Consider the following 16,952-nt stretch of genomic DNA (forward strand, 5'->3'; position numbering starts at 1 on the left):
ATTCTGTTTGGCCATCTATCTGTGGGTGGTATGCCATGGAGACATTCCTCTTGATATTGAGGAGTCGGTACAAATTGTCCAAGAATTTAGAGACGAATTGTGGTCCTCTGTCTGAAATTACTATTTGAGGCATGCTATACTTTGCATAAAACTCATCCCGTAATATCTTTGCCCATCCTTTGGATGTTAATTCTGTCGAGCAGGCAATTGAAATGATCACCTTCGAGAAGCAATCAAGTATGATGATGATGGCATCATAGCTATCACTTTCAAGAAGCCTGGTTATCATATCCACTGAGATATGGGTCCATAGTGATGAAGGCACTTCATTCAGGTGCAGTGGGGCTGCTCTGAGTTGTGTTGAAGTCTTGCCTCATTGGCAGACCTTACAAGCCTTGACATATCAGGTGATATCATAGTCCATTTTTGGCCACCAATACTCTCTTAAGAGTAATTCTTTTATCTTAGCTGTTACAATTTTCTCTATTTTCTTTTCTTTTTTCCTCAGAAATGACCTCTATCTCTACTTAGTCAGAGCACTTAGGACTATGGGAAAGCTTGATCAGCAACCCAGTCAGTCATTGTCTTATCACATTGCTGTGTGCTGTAAAGGGAGAGACAGTACTCCTTTTGTCTTCAACTTGCAGTGCAACAACCACAGCACAACAGCAAGACAACAGCTTTTGTGGAGAGCCTGGCAACAGCAGGGGTAACAGCTCTATGACAGACAATATCTTTTGTGAACATTTATTTATAGCATGATAACAGAACAGTATTTAAGTAGTGTAGCTCTCACTGTAATACCCCAGCTTTAAGCTAAAGTTTATTCTCTACCATCCTATCTTGAGCGACTTGCAAATGCCTTGACCACACACCTCTGTTAACACATCAGTGAACTCAGTCAGTCTAACCCGAAGTGTGAGGTTCTGAACTGTTTATCATGTGTTAATAGTCACATAGAGTTTGGGCTTAACATTAGCGATCTCAGGGTGTCTGGCAGTCATGTGATCATAATATGTGGTGATGATGTCACCTCACAGTCTCTGATCCCTTGGGATATAGATTCACCCATCATAGCAGATCAATCCCCCTTCCTTTTTCAACCCTTGCTTGTGGTTGAGTGATGGGGTGATTCTTTGATCCTACTTGTGGGGATCTTGTGTGATGCTCTTGATGCATTCATGCATCTCTTCTTCTGTTGGCATGATCATTGCTCAGAAGTGTTCCAGCCACAATAATACGACTTCCTTGTTGTCGTCTCCTCCTTGATTATGGTCCGCCCTGCGGCTGAGGAAGTTGGCTTTCTTGTTTGCTACTCCAGCTTTGTGATGGAATGTGTAATCATACTCTGATAGTTCTGTAACCCATCTGGCTTGCTTGCGGTTGAGCTTTTGGGATTGTCAGAAATATCGAAGATTTTGATGATCAGTCCAGATTTCGAATGTCTGATTGGCTCTAATGAGATAATGCCACCATTCGGCAAGGGTGAGCATTATAGCGAGAAGTTCTTTATCATAGATTTCATAGTTGTGCTCTATTATAGTGAGTGCTTTTGACATGAAGGCGACTGGTCGCTATTTGTTGTCTTGCTCCTATGAGAGTACAGCCCCGATCATGCCTTCACTAGAGTCGGCTTCCACTTGGAACTTCTCATCCTGGCTTGGTATGGCCAAAATGACATCTTCAGCTAATTGGTGTTTAAGTTCGTCGAACGCCACCTGCTGAGAAATTCCCCAAGTCCATGGGGAATTTCCAGTTAATTGCATCATTGGTTGCACTATCTTGCTGTAATCCCAGATGAACCATTGGTAGAAGTTGGTGAATCCAAGAAATGATTGCAGCTCCTTTTTCTTGGTTGGTTCCAGCTATTCAGTTACTTCCGCCACCTTGATGGGATCCATCCGAATGCTTCCTTCACTGATAATGACTCTGAGGTATTCAGTTTCTAATACCTTGAACTCACATTTTTCAGCTTTGAGGAAGAGTCAGTGCTTCCTCATCAGCGACAGCACTTGTCATACTATCCTTCAGTGTTCCTCTCTGGTTTTGGACATGATGAGAATGTCATCCAGGTAGATTGTCACCTTTTCTGTAGCAATGAGATCTTTGAAGATATCATTCATCATTCACTGAAAGGTGGCCAGTGAATTGGTAAGTCCAAAGAACATAACTGTCAGTTCGAACAAACCGCAGTTAGTTTAAAAAGTGGCTTTCTATTCATCACCTTCTTTGATGCGCACATTGTTGTATTCCCACTGAACGTCTAGTTTGGTGTAATACCTTGCACTGCAGAGTTTGTCCATTAGTTTCATGATCAATGGAAGTAGGTAGCGGTTCTTGATCATCATTTCATTGAGTTTTCGATAATCCTGATAGTCACGTGCCTATTCAGACACCATTTCTTCGAACGTCTGTTTCCCTCTTCTAGCATTAGCTTTCGCTGCTAGATCATTAGCATGGTGTACCACACGAATGCTAATAGCCCTTTGTAGGTTGACAGCAAGGATGGTTTCACCGTCTTTTATTTCTTCATCCCATCGGTCCTCGGGATCTTCATCTGGTAATTCGAATGGAATTTTCCGGCATTGGCATCAAGTGAAAATGATCTGTCCAGTTTTCCAATTGATTAGTGGATTATGTCTGATCAGCCAATCATGATCAAGGAATATTTCTTTTGTTCCTAGGTCAGTTACTGCTAGATTGATTCTTTCTAAATGATCACCAATGGTGAGCCTAAGCTCTATATACTCGGTAATTGATCTGGCTTGGTTCTTCATCCCATCTATGTTGTAGACTGGGATAGGTGCTGCTGTTGCCTGAGTAGGCAATTGATGCTTATTGACGAAAGCTCGGTTGATGCTACTTCTTGTGCAGCCACTGTCAATCAAGGCGGTGACTGCATGGGTTGATCGAGATGTCAATATCTCAATCTGTGCTTTGGCTAGTAAATCCTTTCCCATGGACTTGGCTCATCAGATGAATTGTTGTGGTCCATGTAACTCATCAAGCCATTCCAGAGCTCAACATCATTCTATGGTTCACATTTCTGTGATTATATTGTTGATCACTTCCTCAATTTGGGTCTTATGAACCCAATTCTTGAGTATGGCTTTCACTGCTGCTTTGTCCTTGGCATCTTTAATAGCTCACCAAGTCCATTCGGTATCGAATAGTTTTAGCCAACCTGTGGGGTTCTCTATCTCTGTTCAGCCTAAAGGCAGTTGAGTCTGTTTTATATTTTTAGTTTGATGAACTTTCGACGAGGATGCACCTTTGGGGCTCTCTGCCCCTCTTCGGCTCTTCATCGACACTTGAGTTGTAGAAGTCGATTCCTTAGGTGATTCTGGGTTCTGAGTAATAGGGTCAGGTATATTTGAATGCATGCATAATTTAGACATAGGGGTGAAAACTATAGAAAAGGAAATATCAGTCTGTGGCCTATTATTCTTGTCCTTGGCCAAGGCAGTCGAATTGCCTACTGCTCAGCCTAATCTTTTACCTCTTCAGGTTTATCGTCATCTCTGAGGTTCTGTTCCTCCCTTGTTCATTCAGCAATCTGTGCTCTGATATCCTCCCACATATATTTATTCTTCTTCTCTGGGCAGTTTTATGCCATGTGGCCTAGCTGGCCACAATTAAAGCACTTCCCCTCCTTCTTGAGGTGATCCACATCAATCTGCTTACCTATTCTGGTACTTGGGCCCTTACCAGTTTGCTTCTCATTGTTCTGAGAAGTTGGAGTTGAGCTGCTGGGCTTGGCAGATGTGGTCACATGAGAGGTGGAGGGCTTCAAGCCCTGTCTCTGGTATCTGTATTGGTCCTACAAGTTTGTCACTTCTGCCTTCTGTCATTGTCACTCCTACTATATTAAGACAATTCGTATCTTTCAATCATCATAGCCGACTGGCACACTATGGCTGAGATCCGAAATAGTCTTCAGGTAATGAGACAGCAGTCCCCACTTCATATACTCGACCATTTGTTCTGAGTTGGCTACATCTTCTCTGATCTCAGTGAGTTTCTCGAGTCACTCCAATTCATCAAAGTAGTCTGGCACTGCCTTGTCACCCATTTTATATTCTTTCATCTTTGACCTGTGGACTTCTCATACAGCAGGGTCTATAAACTTGTCATGGATCATCTGCTTTAAGACTGGCCAGGAGGGATACCAATGGTGTTGTCGGGTGGTCAACCAGAAGTTAGGGGCCAGTAGTACCCACCATACTTTTGCCTTGTCTTCAAAGTAGATGGTGGCATAGTTGACCTTGTATATGTCATAGAGAAAGTATGAGGCAAAGACCTAGAAGTATTGGTCACAGTCCATAAGGAAATGGTCAATGTCATCTGAAGCCCCTTTAAAAGAAAGGGACTTCTGCTCTAGCATCAGTCTGACATTCAATATATACACCTTCAGATCAAGAGGTGACATCAGATTTGAGGATTCTCCCTCAGGGGGACCAGCCCAATCTGTCAGAGGCCCTGGAAAGGAGTGTAAGAACCTATCATCAGCAACAGGACTTCTTGGAGTCGGCAGTCCTTCCTTTCGGATGATCTGCCTGTCCTTGATGGTCCACCCCTATGCCGTTGCTTTGGGGTCATCCTTCTTCACATTGGTCAAAACCGATCTGCTTCCTTCGGCTTCATCGGGTGGTGGCTGTCCTCCCAATAGTCGGCTCCCTGTGCCGGTCCAGGAATTTGGATGGTAGGTTCTCGGCTATCTATAGGATCAGGCTAGCTGAGATGCCATGCTGTGGATGGCCGATGTGGTGAGTGAGTATTTTGATGTTGCTGTTCAAATTGAGGACACTGTGTTTGCTGATTTGGGTGGCATCACACTCGGAGTCTATAGCATTAGTGCCTCCCGTTTGCTGAACCTTGGTCGATATGGTAGCATCGCCATCATCTGATAATGTAAATAGTGCTGATTGAAATTAAAAATGGCGTGCTTAGTCATGGCATACTGTAAAATCTCCTCTCACTCAATGGAATCAGCAGCAGTATACCTTCATCCTAGGGACAATCGTAGCCAGCAATCATCTCTCTATAACTCAGCTATCTGCTCTTGGTATAGCTGAATAAAGTCTTTTTCTCATATCTCTCGTTCTCGTCATTTCTTCTCCTGTTCTTGGCACGTGGTTGTGCTGATGATAGATCTCCACTCAAGGATAGAGTCCACTGCCTGGCTGCCTTGGTCCTCCTCCTCAGTCTCGTCATCCTCTTTGGCCCTCTTATCAGTGGTCTCCTCAAGGAGGGAACTGCTTTGCTGGCCAAAGGTTTCTGGGGCGAGTGGGTCAGGGCTGAGTATTCAACTCAGCATCATTGGGTCCGGATCGAGGAGTAGGCTTCCAGTCAGGCTGCTCTCCTTCTCCTTCTGCTGGTGGCACCACTGCTCTGCGATACCAGTAGAAGTTTCTATAGAACTGGGAGTGAAGGAAGAAGGCAGCAATTGGCCCGTCAAGGACTCTTTTGAGATCTCCAGTGGGGTCAATATGCTCGTTATCACTCCTGATTGTTCCCCAGTCTGATGATATCCTATCTCCCCAGATGGGGATATCATCAGTTTCAGCAATGGTGTCTGTCCTGTATGATAGCAGGCAGTCATTGTCAAAGAGTGTTGGCTCCCCATAGTGGTAGTCATCGGCATGGATGACTCCAGCAATTGGCCTGGTCCAAGGATCAGGCTCACTGGCAAGAGTGGCTGATTCCTGGAACAGAGAGTCGGCAGTGCTGACTAGAGTATTGTTAAGTTGGAACCTTTCAGAGGTCCCAGTCCTGTGCTGATGGCTGGCCTGATGGTCAGCCCATATCTGTCCTTTGAGAAACTGGACAAGAGAGTGAGGGGTTGGTCGTATTGGGTCTGGTACTACTGGATCATGCCCTCATAGGCATGAGACTCTTCCCTGTTCCATTCTGCTGGCCACTCTTGATGCTGCTTGCTAGTATCGGACCTCATTCCTGTTGGTGTCATCAAAGAAGGGATCAGGACTACTGACCCTTGTTCTTTTTCCACTGCTCCTTGTTGAGGAGGCATGTCGGAGTTGATGCCTGTTGGTACTTCTGGTGCTTGGAGCTATCCAAACAGCATCCAAGGAGTCTCTAGTCCAGCACCTAATTTCAGACTGGGTGATGGTGGTTCTTGACACAGTGATGCTGCACTCAGGGGAGAAGATGAGAGTGTCGGGTTGGGGTCATCGAAACCCTGTAGCCCAAGGGTTTCCAGGGTCTCAGACGATTGCCGACAGGGGTCTTGGGAGGTACTCATGTTGCCACTGCTGCTCCTCTTCTTCCCTAGAATGCTCTTCAGTCGAGCCCCCAGGCTCATCTTCTGTTTCTTTGGGGTGTTGGACAGAGTTTTGGACAGAGGCAGGGATGTCATGGAGGGGGAGATCTGGTGTGACATTTCAGAGGATTGTACAGATACGCTGGAATTCTTAGTAGTGTCAAATGGTCCAGGCGGTAATAGATTAGCGTCTATAGCACAGCTGTATGATCACTAATAAACCAATTAAGGTTCCAATGATAGAAGCCAAGAGTTCGAAGAACTTGTGAGTAAAGTTCGGATTGGATGGATTTAGAGCAGGGAGCATTCAGTTTCTCAGCATGGTTGGGCTTGAGAAAGAGAAGCAAGAAGCTTCAAGCTAATTGTTAAGCCCAAACTCCATATGACTATTAACATATGATAAACAGTTCAGAACCTCACACTTCAGATTAGACTGACTGAGTTCACTGATGTGTTAACAGAGGTGTGTGGTCAAAGTGTTTGCAAGTCGCTCGAGATAGGATGGTAGAGAATAAACTTTAGCTCGAAGCTGAGATATTACAGTGAGAGCTACACTACTTAAATACTGTTCTGTTATCATGTTATAAATAAATATTCACAAAAGATATTGTCTGTCGTAGAGCTGTTACTCCTGCTGTTGCCAGGCTCTCCACAAAAGCTGTTGTCTTGCTGTTGTGCTGTGGTTGTTACACTGCAAGTTGAAGACAAAAGGAGTACTGTCTCTCTCTTCACAGCATACAGCAACGTGATAGGAGAGTGACTGACTGGGTTGCTGAGCTAAGCATTCCCATGGTCCTAAGTGCTGGCCTAAGCACCCTGACTAAGCAAAGATAGGGGTCATTTCCAAGGAAAAAGAAAAGAAAATAGAAAGAAAATAGGAAAAATTATAACAATACTGTAAAATATCAATTTTTTCAGTATCATCTGTGACCATATACTCTTTTTCTAGAGAGAATATTAACCAGCTAATATCTCTCTATAACACCACTATCCCTTCTTGATACAGCCTTAAATATTCTTTTTTCCCATTCTCATTGTACTTCTTCTTGCAGCACTTCTTCATCAACATCTTCTTTGGTGTATTTCCAATTTTCTCACTTAAGAGGAATATCCTGCACCCTCTCTTTACTGTCCTCATCCTTGTTCTTGTCATCCTCCTCTTCGATATTGTTTTTAGCAGGAAAGTTATTAAGTGGATTATAGATAAATAAAGGCTGAAGTTTGATTGTCATAGGAAAGCTGGTTGTCATTCCTGTTACTGAGTCTGACATTGCTGGGACTAGCCCTAGGAGAAGACTGCTTGTCAGGTTGGCTGGCACCAACCTCAATGTCTTTCTGATGACTGCTGCATGCTCTTTATTCCTTCAATTTGTGATGATATCAGTGAAAGTTTTTATAAAATCATAGGTTGAGGAAGAGTGCTGTGATTCTTTCTCCAAGGAACCTCTAGAGCCTGTGGTCAGAAATATGAGTGTTAAGAGGGACTTAAAGCCCATAGGCATCAAGTATGAACTTGGAGTGAGAAGAGATGGTATTGGTGTCTATAATGCTATCTGTTCTGGGAGTAGAGAGATAAGTGTCTCTTCTAGCAGCTTTGCTGAGAGTGACTGCCTCAGTGGATCCTGTCTATAGGTCTATTCCTGCTGGGGTGCTAGGCTCTCTAAAGGAAGAGTCCATAGTTCTTATTCAGAGACTATATCAACTTGGAGAGCTGAATCTCCACATAGCTGCCTCAAGCTCACACTGACAACATCAGAACTGACAGTCATATCAGGTCTCCTTGTATTTATCCTAAGCCTGAGCTGCTGTATATTCAGCAATGTTTCAGGCTCATTCTTCTGCATCTTGCTGCTCCAACTCTGCTTAAGTAGCCACAGAGTAATCTTCTTGTTCAATATGCTCAATATTCCTTCAAGTGGTGAGGTCAAAGCTGGAGAGGTAAAAGTCACTGGGCATTGATAGGAGAAGACTGAGAGTCTGAGAGATTAGACTGTCACATGAGGTTGCATATAGTGAGTTGTGTCTGGAGTCAGAGAATGAGTGCTAGAAGCCTGAAGCCATCTGAGTGGCATTAAGAGTCTCTGGCACAGTCTCCAACTCTGTGCTCAGGTGGAGTGATAGAAGAGTCAGAGGATAGCTCATCATCAAAGAAGTTGTTGGGGAGATCTTCATCCTTATGGTCCAGGACTAAAGAGAGGTGTGGTGAGACTCATAGATTCCTGAACCCTATGAGCTGAGTGTTTCTATTGTTCATTAGTCAAAGTTGAGGGGGGTATTAGTGTCTTTCTTTTTTCTCAGCACTCTATGAATGCAAGTCACTAGATCCAGTTTCAGGTATGAATCCAAACAGAGGCTGAAAGAAGACTCTGACAGAGACAGAGATGTTGTAGAAAGAGAGATCTGATGTGATATTTTATAGGACTTGTTATACTTGCTGAAAAGCTTGATAGTGCCTAACTATCTAAGTGGTTACTGATTGTCATCCTCAGCAAAGTTGAATAATAGTAAACAAGCCTAGAAGCATTCCTATAATGGAAGCTAATAGCTTAAAGAAATCATCTGTGAGATCAGGAGATGATATGTTTGATGGTGGCATTCAGTTTTCTTCATGCTTATTATGCATAAGGAAAGAAAAGCATAAGCTTTGAGCTAATTGTTAAGCTCAAGTGACATGTGATCTGAACATATAGTAAATAAATGCTGTATCATATTCATACAGTTATGTCTAAGTTCACTTGTATATATTTATATGGCTTTGTGTCTTAAGACTATTGCAAGTAGGCTTAAGATAGAATAGTAGATGAATAAACTTTAGCTCAAAGCTGGGTATCTACAGCAAGAGCTATGCTACTTATATACTATTCATTCATTGAGATAAATATACTACTACTAATTGTGTCTGTTCAAGCTATTATGCCCTTTATCTTTGAGCATTGTTACTATCTACAAAAAGATTGTTGTCCATCATCAAGGGGTGTCATTGCATTAGAAGACAATGATGGACTCAGTCTTATTGTGATAAGTAAGCCTATCCTACAGTCTTAAACACTGGACTAAGTGCTCTAACTAAGCATAAATAGGGGTTAATTAAGAAAGGACAAGAAAAAATCATAACAGAGGGTCAATCAAGAGATTGAAAAATATTTACAAATATTTATCAATCACTGGCAGAATGACTGGGCAGAATGGCTTCTCTTAGCAGGATTCACTCACAACAACTGAGAAAACTCTGCCACAAGATTTAGCCCATTCTTTATAAACACTGGTGTACACTCTAACACTGGAATAAATCCCTCATAAAGGGACAGTCAAGTACTCCAAGCAAAAGATTTCACTGTTAAAATAAAGAAGATCTATGATGAGACAGAACAAGTGCTTTTAAAAGCAGCAGACTCAATAAAGAAACAATATGACAAGAAAAGAGTATCAATCAGAAGATCAGATTATGCTAGACATGAAAAACCTGAAGACAGACAGGACCATGAAAAAGTTGAATGATAAATATGGAGAGCCCTTTAAGATTGCAAAGAAAGTAGGCAATAGGGCATATGAATTATTTATTCTGAAGACTTAAAAAATCCATTCAGTCTTCAATAAAGCCTTGCTCAAACCATTCCAACAGGCTGAATTTCCTAATCAGCAGAAACCACCACCACCTAAATCTGTGGTGGTTAAAGATGAATATAAAATCAATGCCATTCTTGACAATAAGATTTGGTACAGAAAACAGTGGTTTTTAGTCTATTTCAAGAGATATAGCAATGAGGAAAACTGATGGTATGCAGAAAAAGACCTTCTGCATGCAAAGACCCTTATTGCCAAATATCAGACACACCAAAATTCTCTGGCAGCTGTCAACTTTGCTCTATTGGGTTGACTAATGTTTGATAAGTCAGACTATATCCATATGCAATGATTGCCCTTCAGAAAAGATTGACACCTCTTTGAATGCAAAAAGCTATTTATATGGTAAGAGAAAGATAACCTAGCTGCTGGAACCTTTGTTGACCAATCCCATTTTCTCAACCACATCAATAATGTTTTCACTGAAATTGATGGTAAGAATAAAGCACAATCTCTTTTTCCTGGGCTGCTCTGAGCAATCAAAGATGATTGCCTTGAGAAGGAGGTAATGTTATGATTTTTGCCTCTAAATCATAATCTGTTAATGCTTAGTAAGCAGATGCTTACTAATCTTACAAAAGATGATAAAGATATGATAATACTATGGCTACACCTTATTCATCAATGCACAATAAGATGACAAGGAACAATGTGGTAACTATCACTGTCTCACATCTTAAACACAATAGAAACTGTGGCATATGGAAAACTCATCATAGCAATAATATAGCAGAGCAACAATAATGAACAAAAGCAAGAGCACAGTCATTGTTATCCTAGACAATGAGCAGAGAGCATGAAAAGCAGACAGTAGTTGCCTATAGGGTATAAAGTTCTTTAGACAGTATATAAGGCAGTAGTACACACTGATATACTCTAGTCTTGAGCTAAGGTTTAATACACCTGCTAAACTCTCTGACTACCTGATGTGAATACTCTTGCCACAATGGCAGACTATATCTACCAGCTACTACCCTTCATCCTCCTTTGTGAAATTCTTATTATCTACCTCATTATCCTCATTATACTTTTATACTGAAATCAGACTCAGACTCAGAACCTAGAATTAGACTCTGGTGAAAGCAGTGCTAGACATTTGTGAGTGTTTAATAGAGGTCTAACAACTAGAATTTTCAAGTAAAGAAAAGAAAATTAGCTGAGTAATGCACAGCATAATAGTTACCAATCCTAATAGTGAGTCTGATAAGTGTGGCACTTGTGATGATCAGCACTAAAAATAGCACAAAATTCTGAAATATGAATGAGATGACTATAAATCTTTTTTGGCATAAGGGCTTGATCTGAACTGAACCTTGTTAATGAGTCAATATCCATTAAACAGGCATTATAGAGTCAAGATAGCATATACCAAGCATGGAAAACTGTATCATAAGTATGCATACAGGATTCATCCTGAAAGTTCAAGTTCTCTAGGCTGCAGGTCAGAAGGGATCATCTGAAATTCACCAAGTACAGTGGGATCTGATACAAACTTTCTCATCTGTCTTTCATAATCCTTCATCTGTGAGAGAAAGACTTTGTTCAGATAATTCTTCATATCTAGATGCTTATATCCATCCAACAGTCTGAATGACTTCCAACCACTGCATGGAAATTTTAATATTATGCCTTAGAATATTGAATTCTATATCTTTATTTTTCCAGCTTTCAGCCTAAAATATTCAAAGATTATTTTAAACATTATTGAAATAATATTTTAATATTAGAGACTAATATATTGAAAAAATAAATAATTATAGAATTCAATATTTTAAGCTATTGAATTCTCCATGCAGTGTAGATTGGAGCTGCTAACTTGAAGTGCACACCTACTGGCTCCGATATATAAACGACGAGAGACCATAACCGAATGAGGTAAATAGAGATTTCTGTCTGAATGGACCGGAGTCTAGATGTGGATGCGGAGCTTTATTTTCTGTCGTCGTCGATGCCTTGACTGACGTCGTCACGGTTGCGAATGTTGACGACTCAGAACGACGTAATGTCGAGCTCGTCTCTCCGGCAGCTTGTCAAGCTCGAACGATTTCGGGATGGTCCTTCAAAGAGGACAATTGGCCATTTCTGGTTGCCACTAAGATATTTAAATGGTGAGAATATTGCCCCTCTGTCGCTTCTCAGCTTACATTACATTTAGAATACGTTGCCTTCTCACCGAGCCTCCCTATTGGTCATTCTGGCAGATACTTGCAGCTGAACAATCTGGACGTCGAAATTGCTTAAAACGGTACAGAATTTCTAGTCTGACAAAGGCCGGATTTCAATGCGCAGCTTCCGTTTCGTCAAGCGCTGAACTGACTGGAGTCCCGATTAGACCCGTCACTATCCGCTATGCTGAAAGTGCTGTGTTCGAATACACTGTTAGCGACAGTTGCTGTTAGTCACCAATGCTTTTATCAGTGTACCTTGCGCTCCGGCCAATTTTGAAGTTGTTCCGATGCTGTGTGAAGCTTCGTACAAAATATACCCGTCCAGCTAAATGTTTGGTTTGCAAGATATCATATTAGCTCAGTCGGTATGAGGTTCGCGTTCAAACGCTCATTTGCTATTCGTTGATCTCCAGTTTTAAGGGTAATGAGATGTCTATCGAGATGCTTGGGGGCGCAGGTCAGATTTGTGTTGAAATCGAGAAATCGAAAAACGGACCCTTGTCGATCATGTGACTTCGAAAGCACAAATTCCGTGTCCTATGTCCGAGTCAGTGAACCCTGCCATACAACTTCGCTCTGAAGAAAATACGATAGCAGAACGACGGATGGATGCGCGGCAAGATGGAGGCAGACGGAAATGTTACAGAGAGAGGAAGAATAGTGCATGCATTGAGGAGACAACGAATGACGCGCAAACAGCAACCCAACAGCACAGGCGTGGAGTGCTACGATACCTCGCAGCACCCAGAGGAACTATCCTTGGTGTCCTAATTCATTTCTCAGACAAAGCACGCGATACACTGTTGGTTCCGAATGTATCCGACAATGGCGCCTGCGATTCGAATCGCAATGAGGGTCCTACAGCCCTTCACGTCGACGCTAAAGGGTGAATAAGGAATGCCCTCTTTGTCCTTGGCTCCCTGCTTGGTGTACATGGCTCGAAAACCTGCCACAACGCTCAAGACGAACAATCGGTGAACCTCCTGGGAGCTGTGGAAGCGGACAAGTACCAAGGTGGGCTTTCGCCTTTGCCTCTGCAGAATAGCTTGCTATCATTGCAGCTGGAAGGTAAATAACGATTGTTACGGTTGGTCCCGGCGTGATTGTACATGGTTGCTGTTGGTGTTCTAAGTTGGGAAGTCGTATACATACATTCTGTTCCCCACGTATTTATACGGCTCAAGGTACGAAAAATTTCCATCTTCAACCACCACCATGCCCAAGGTCCTCACTCAACGACGAGACCGTCGCTCTGCCCATCCTTACCTTCGTCCCCAGCTGCCTTCAACTCGCAGTTTTCGCAGGTCTGCGGTATGTATTTTCCCCACGCGTTCTTTTCCCCGCATCGTCACTCAAGATGCTGACAGGTGGCTAATGCCGTCAACCCTGGGTTTATGACGGTTGCAGCCCCTCCGGACTTCAGGGCACGCTGAACTTTTCCCGGACTCTTGTTATTTCTGACTTTTCCCGATTATCTTAGATTGCTCCAGCAAACCAAGCGCCGGCACGAGGCGGGTATCCTACTCTGTGGTTCAAAGTCATGGCTGTTGCGGTTGTACGTCTCTTCCAGGTCGTTTGACTGTCGTCTTAGTCGTGTCCAGGTCGTTGCAGTTGTGGGGCATCTAGCTGACCGTGTTTTCTGTCGCCGATTGTGACCTCGACAAGTGAGTGATCGCTCAATAAAACTAGTTCCCATCTCTTGAATCAGCGATTCCCCGCCTAGGAACTCTACAGTATCTTCACGTTCTTTCATTTTTCATCATTCTACCAAAAACGCCTGACTACATGTGGCACGTAGAGCATGGTCACAGTAAGATACGCCATCACTACTCGTCTTTTGCTAGCTTGAAATTTCGTAGAAAAATGTATATAGACCTTTTTACTGCGTCATCTCTTGGTTTTCATTCACTGTAATCTTTTGTTTTAAATTTTGTAACTTTTTCTACCGGAGATTTACTGCATCTCGTTGAGTAGTCGACAGACCGGACAGAAACTTGAGTATTCACACTGATGACGCGTCCCGGAAGTCGAAAATGATTCAAGCAAGATCGAACAAAAAGAATATTACAACAAACTGCTCCAACGTGATACATGAAAAGAAATAGGTTCCAAGATGTTGCACGACATGTCATAAGAGAACGTTCCTTATGATCAAGTGACTGCAAAATGTTCTTCGTCACCCGTGGAATAGATGTAACCGCGGGCTATTAAAAATTCAATGGCGGACCTGGTAGTGAAAATCTGTTAGCATTGGGTTTTGAAAAACACGGAATTTAACCTACCGTATCGCATCGGCGGGCACGCGGCGATGGCTCAGCGTGTTGATAATTGTGTTACGGGAAATGCCTTCCTCAAAGGCCAACGCGTGGGGATTGCCGTCCATTGCAGGATACAGGCTAACGTTGCCTGCCTTTTCGTTGATAAAGAGAATGATGTCTCTCTGAATGGCGTTAAGATCTGAATACGGATCACGATTCTGAGGGCGCGTTTTCGAGGGCGAATCGTGAATATGATCTCTGAGGCGCCTTTTTGATGAAGACGTCGGAGTTGTCGCATCCTGTGAGAACAAAAGCGACGGTGTCGCCTGATTTCGGGTCGACGGTGTTTTCTGGGGTGTCGTTGGGCTGGATCTATTGGGGTATTCTAACATCACTATGTCCTCGTCAATTTCATGCTCAATCATGTGGATCTCAATGGGAGAGTCTGGAGGAGATGGGGTCGGCTGCTTAGACGGGAGCTTTTTTCGCGGCTTTCGCTTGGGTGAAGGGCTCAAAGACGTCTCCGCAAAGCTCATCGTCACGACATGGATACCGTCGTCCGGCTGCGCAGACGCTCGGAGTGCGGGAGGAACGCTTGTTTCCTGGGAAGGCTAAATCTCTGGTTTCAATACTCAAATGTGTAAATGTAGACAATCACCCACCGGCATGCCTCGTTCGTATATCAAGCTCTCCGTTGCACATTGCAACAAATGGCAGTATACTGCATGAGGATCAGATATTTTATGTATCGATAGTATCTTAGACAGTGTAGTCTTAGTCTGCCATCGGCCAAGCCTGCCAATGACGCGAATGAGCTGCAAATTATTGATCGTCTCCTGGCTAGAAAGGCCCTCGTTGGTCGCTGTTGTCGGAGATTGAGAGACGACACTGTAACGTACTCGATATCTGAAACAAAGACGTCGCTAGCATCGGATTTCCACAGACAGGCAGTAATCTTTCCAGTCCCGTCGTCTATCTCGTATGCTGTATAGTTTGCTTCCAAGGAGTAGGAGAGAAGGTTCCCAACTATCGCGACCTCGTGCGCGATATTGGCTCAGCTATTCAATTGGGGGAGCGTGAATCATCCTGACCTGTCCAATTTCTTTCCCATCTATTTTGAAAGGTGCAGCATCGTGCATCCTCTCAGATTTCCCTGCTTGAGCAATGGTGATGCAACGTATCGAGTCTTTGACATCATACCGAGGTCCCTACGGCATCGCGGGTCAATAAAAAGAACACTTTGTTGCATTGCTCTATACCTTATTATTATGCCCGCCTTCATTCATGGCAACTTTATCCATCGTTGAGCCTGATACCCATGCGTCACCCCAAGATGATGGTGGTAAAAAGAAGGATAAATAAAGCAAGTGATAGAATACAAATATGGGTTGGCCGTTTACGTTGGCTTGTACGACTACAAGATCAAGGCATCTTAGCGAGACACACTAAAATGAGAGTCATCAATGGTGCTGAATACGACTCCGTCGTCCATTAAGCGGTCAAGGGCGTCACTATTACGAAGCATCAGTCTCGGTCCAAGCAGCACAAAAGAGATCACCAACCTGATCATTTGCGCATCGCCACCACCGATAGACCGAGCGATAGATGCAACGTGGACCCCTTCTTCGTTGCTCTCCTGCTTAAGCATGAAGTGCACAATGTCTCGCTGCAGTTTCGGTAAATGTGCATATTCGTCATTCGATACCGGTTGCGCCGAATGAGACTGATACGCCAACGTACTTGAACCAGCAACAGATGGTCCGTCCGACTTGACTTGCTGCTGGCCGATGACGGGCTACAAGGGACGTCAAGACAGCAGCGTGGATACCAGGCAAGAACAGCGTACTGGTCCCCTGTCGGCAATCAAAGTACAGGTAACGCATTCTAAGATATGGAAGAATGTCTCATGAGGGTCTTCAGATACTCGAATTTGCGTCGCATTCAGGTAGCGCTTGCTGCCAAATGTCTTCAAGGAACCAACAACACGGACGTTCTGATTTTCCCTAATGAAAATTGCTCAGACAACTTCAAGGGGAAAATTGACGCATACGCACTGTATACCACCCCATTTGGCGTCATCTTCTTCATTCGTCGTCTCATTCCAGTGCCGCACCTCAATGTGTCCCGTGCCATCGTGAAGGTTGTAAACGCTGTTGGTCGCCTGCTTTTGGATGCGAATTACTTGGCCTACTGTTGTTACCTGTGCTGACGATGAGATAACAAGACAAAAAAGGAATACACTACACTCTTACGTGTCCAATAACCATCTCGTCCAGCATCCACTCTGCATCAGTATGCGCTTGAGTGGCTTTTCCGAGTTGGGCGATAGTAAACGGCCTAATCGACTGAGACGCGTCCGTTCTCTGAAATGAGAAGTCAAAAGGTCAGAAACCTATCCGCAGGACCGAAGAGAAGGAACGGACTCGATTACCACCTCCTGGGCTACCTCCGGCGCTGTATGGTGAGCCACCTTGCACGTAACCGCCGCCTCCACCGTAGTATCCTCCTTCTGTATATAAGGTTCAGAAAAGGAAGAAAAGGTAGCAGGGTCATTCGCACGGCTCATTTTTGTGTTGTGAGTGTAGGTGTAGAGATGAGTATGATGAAGCGTGACAAAAAAAC

The 16,952-nt window shown here is 43.5% G+C and overlaps 3 protein-coding genes across 3 annotated transcripts; 1 reads left to right on the plus strand and 2 right to left on the minus strand.

The window, feature by feature from the left end:
* Positions 1 to 13,287: 13,287 nt before the first annotated feature.
* On the plus strand, positions 13,288 to 13,727 carry BT62DRAFT_998451 (uncharacterized protein; the record flags this gene model as incomplete). Its single annotated transcript, XM_043190724.1, has 4 exons — positions 13,288 to 13,383; positions 13,440 to 13,472; positions 13,553 to 13,627; positions 13,674 to 13,727. The coding sequence occupies 4 exons, from the start codon at positions 13,288 to 13,290 to the stop codon at positions 13,725 to 13,727; spliced, it is 258 nt and encodes an 85-aa protein (XP_043045914.1).
* A 345-nt stretch (positions 13,728 to 14,072) lies between these two features.
* On the minus strand, positions 14,073 to 15,938 carry BT62DRAFT_150 (uncharacterized protein). Its single transcript, XM_043179861.1, has 7 exons — positions 15,893 to 15,938; positions 15,590 to 15,841; positions 15,422 to 15,538; positions 15,230 to 15,366; positions 14,993 to 15,170; positions 14,355 to 14,941; positions 14,073 to 14,299 (listed from the first exon to the last, which is right to left on the minus strand). Exons 2-7 carry the CDS (start codon positions 15,629 to 15,631, stop codon positions 14,224 to 14,226), a joined length of 1,137 nt encoding a protein of 378 aa, XP_043045915.1. The 5' UTR covers positions 15,632 to 15,841; positions 15,893 to 15,938; the 3' UTR covers positions 14,073 to 14,223.
* On the minus strand, positions 15,700 to 16,944 carry BT62DRAFT_39 (replication protein A, subunit RPA32). The gene is made up of 7 exons (XM_043180755.1): positions 16,890 to 16,944; positions 16,754 to 16,839; positions 16,583 to 16,693; positions 16,385 to 16,530; positions 16,177 to 16,333; positions 15,893 to 16,125; positions 15,700 to 15,841 (listed from the first exon to the last, which is right to left on the minus strand). Exons 1-7 carry the CDS (start codon positions 16,894 to 16,896, stop codon positions 15,763 to 15,765), a joined length of 819 nt encoding a protein of 272 aa, XP_043045916.1. The 5' UTR covers positions 16,897 to 16,944; the 3' UTR covers positions 15,700 to 15,762.
* Positions 16,945 to 16,952: the final 8 nt, after the last annotated feature.

The sequence above is a fragment of the Guyanagaster necrorhizus genome (assembly GCF_019112545.1).
Source record: "Guyanagaster necrorhizus MCA 3950 unplaced genomic scaffold BT62scaffold_1, whole genome shotgun sequence".
NCBI classification, from domain to species: Eukaryota; Fungi; Basidiomycota; class Agaricomycetes; order Agaricales; family Physalacriaceae; genus Guyanagaster; species Guyanagaster necrorhizus.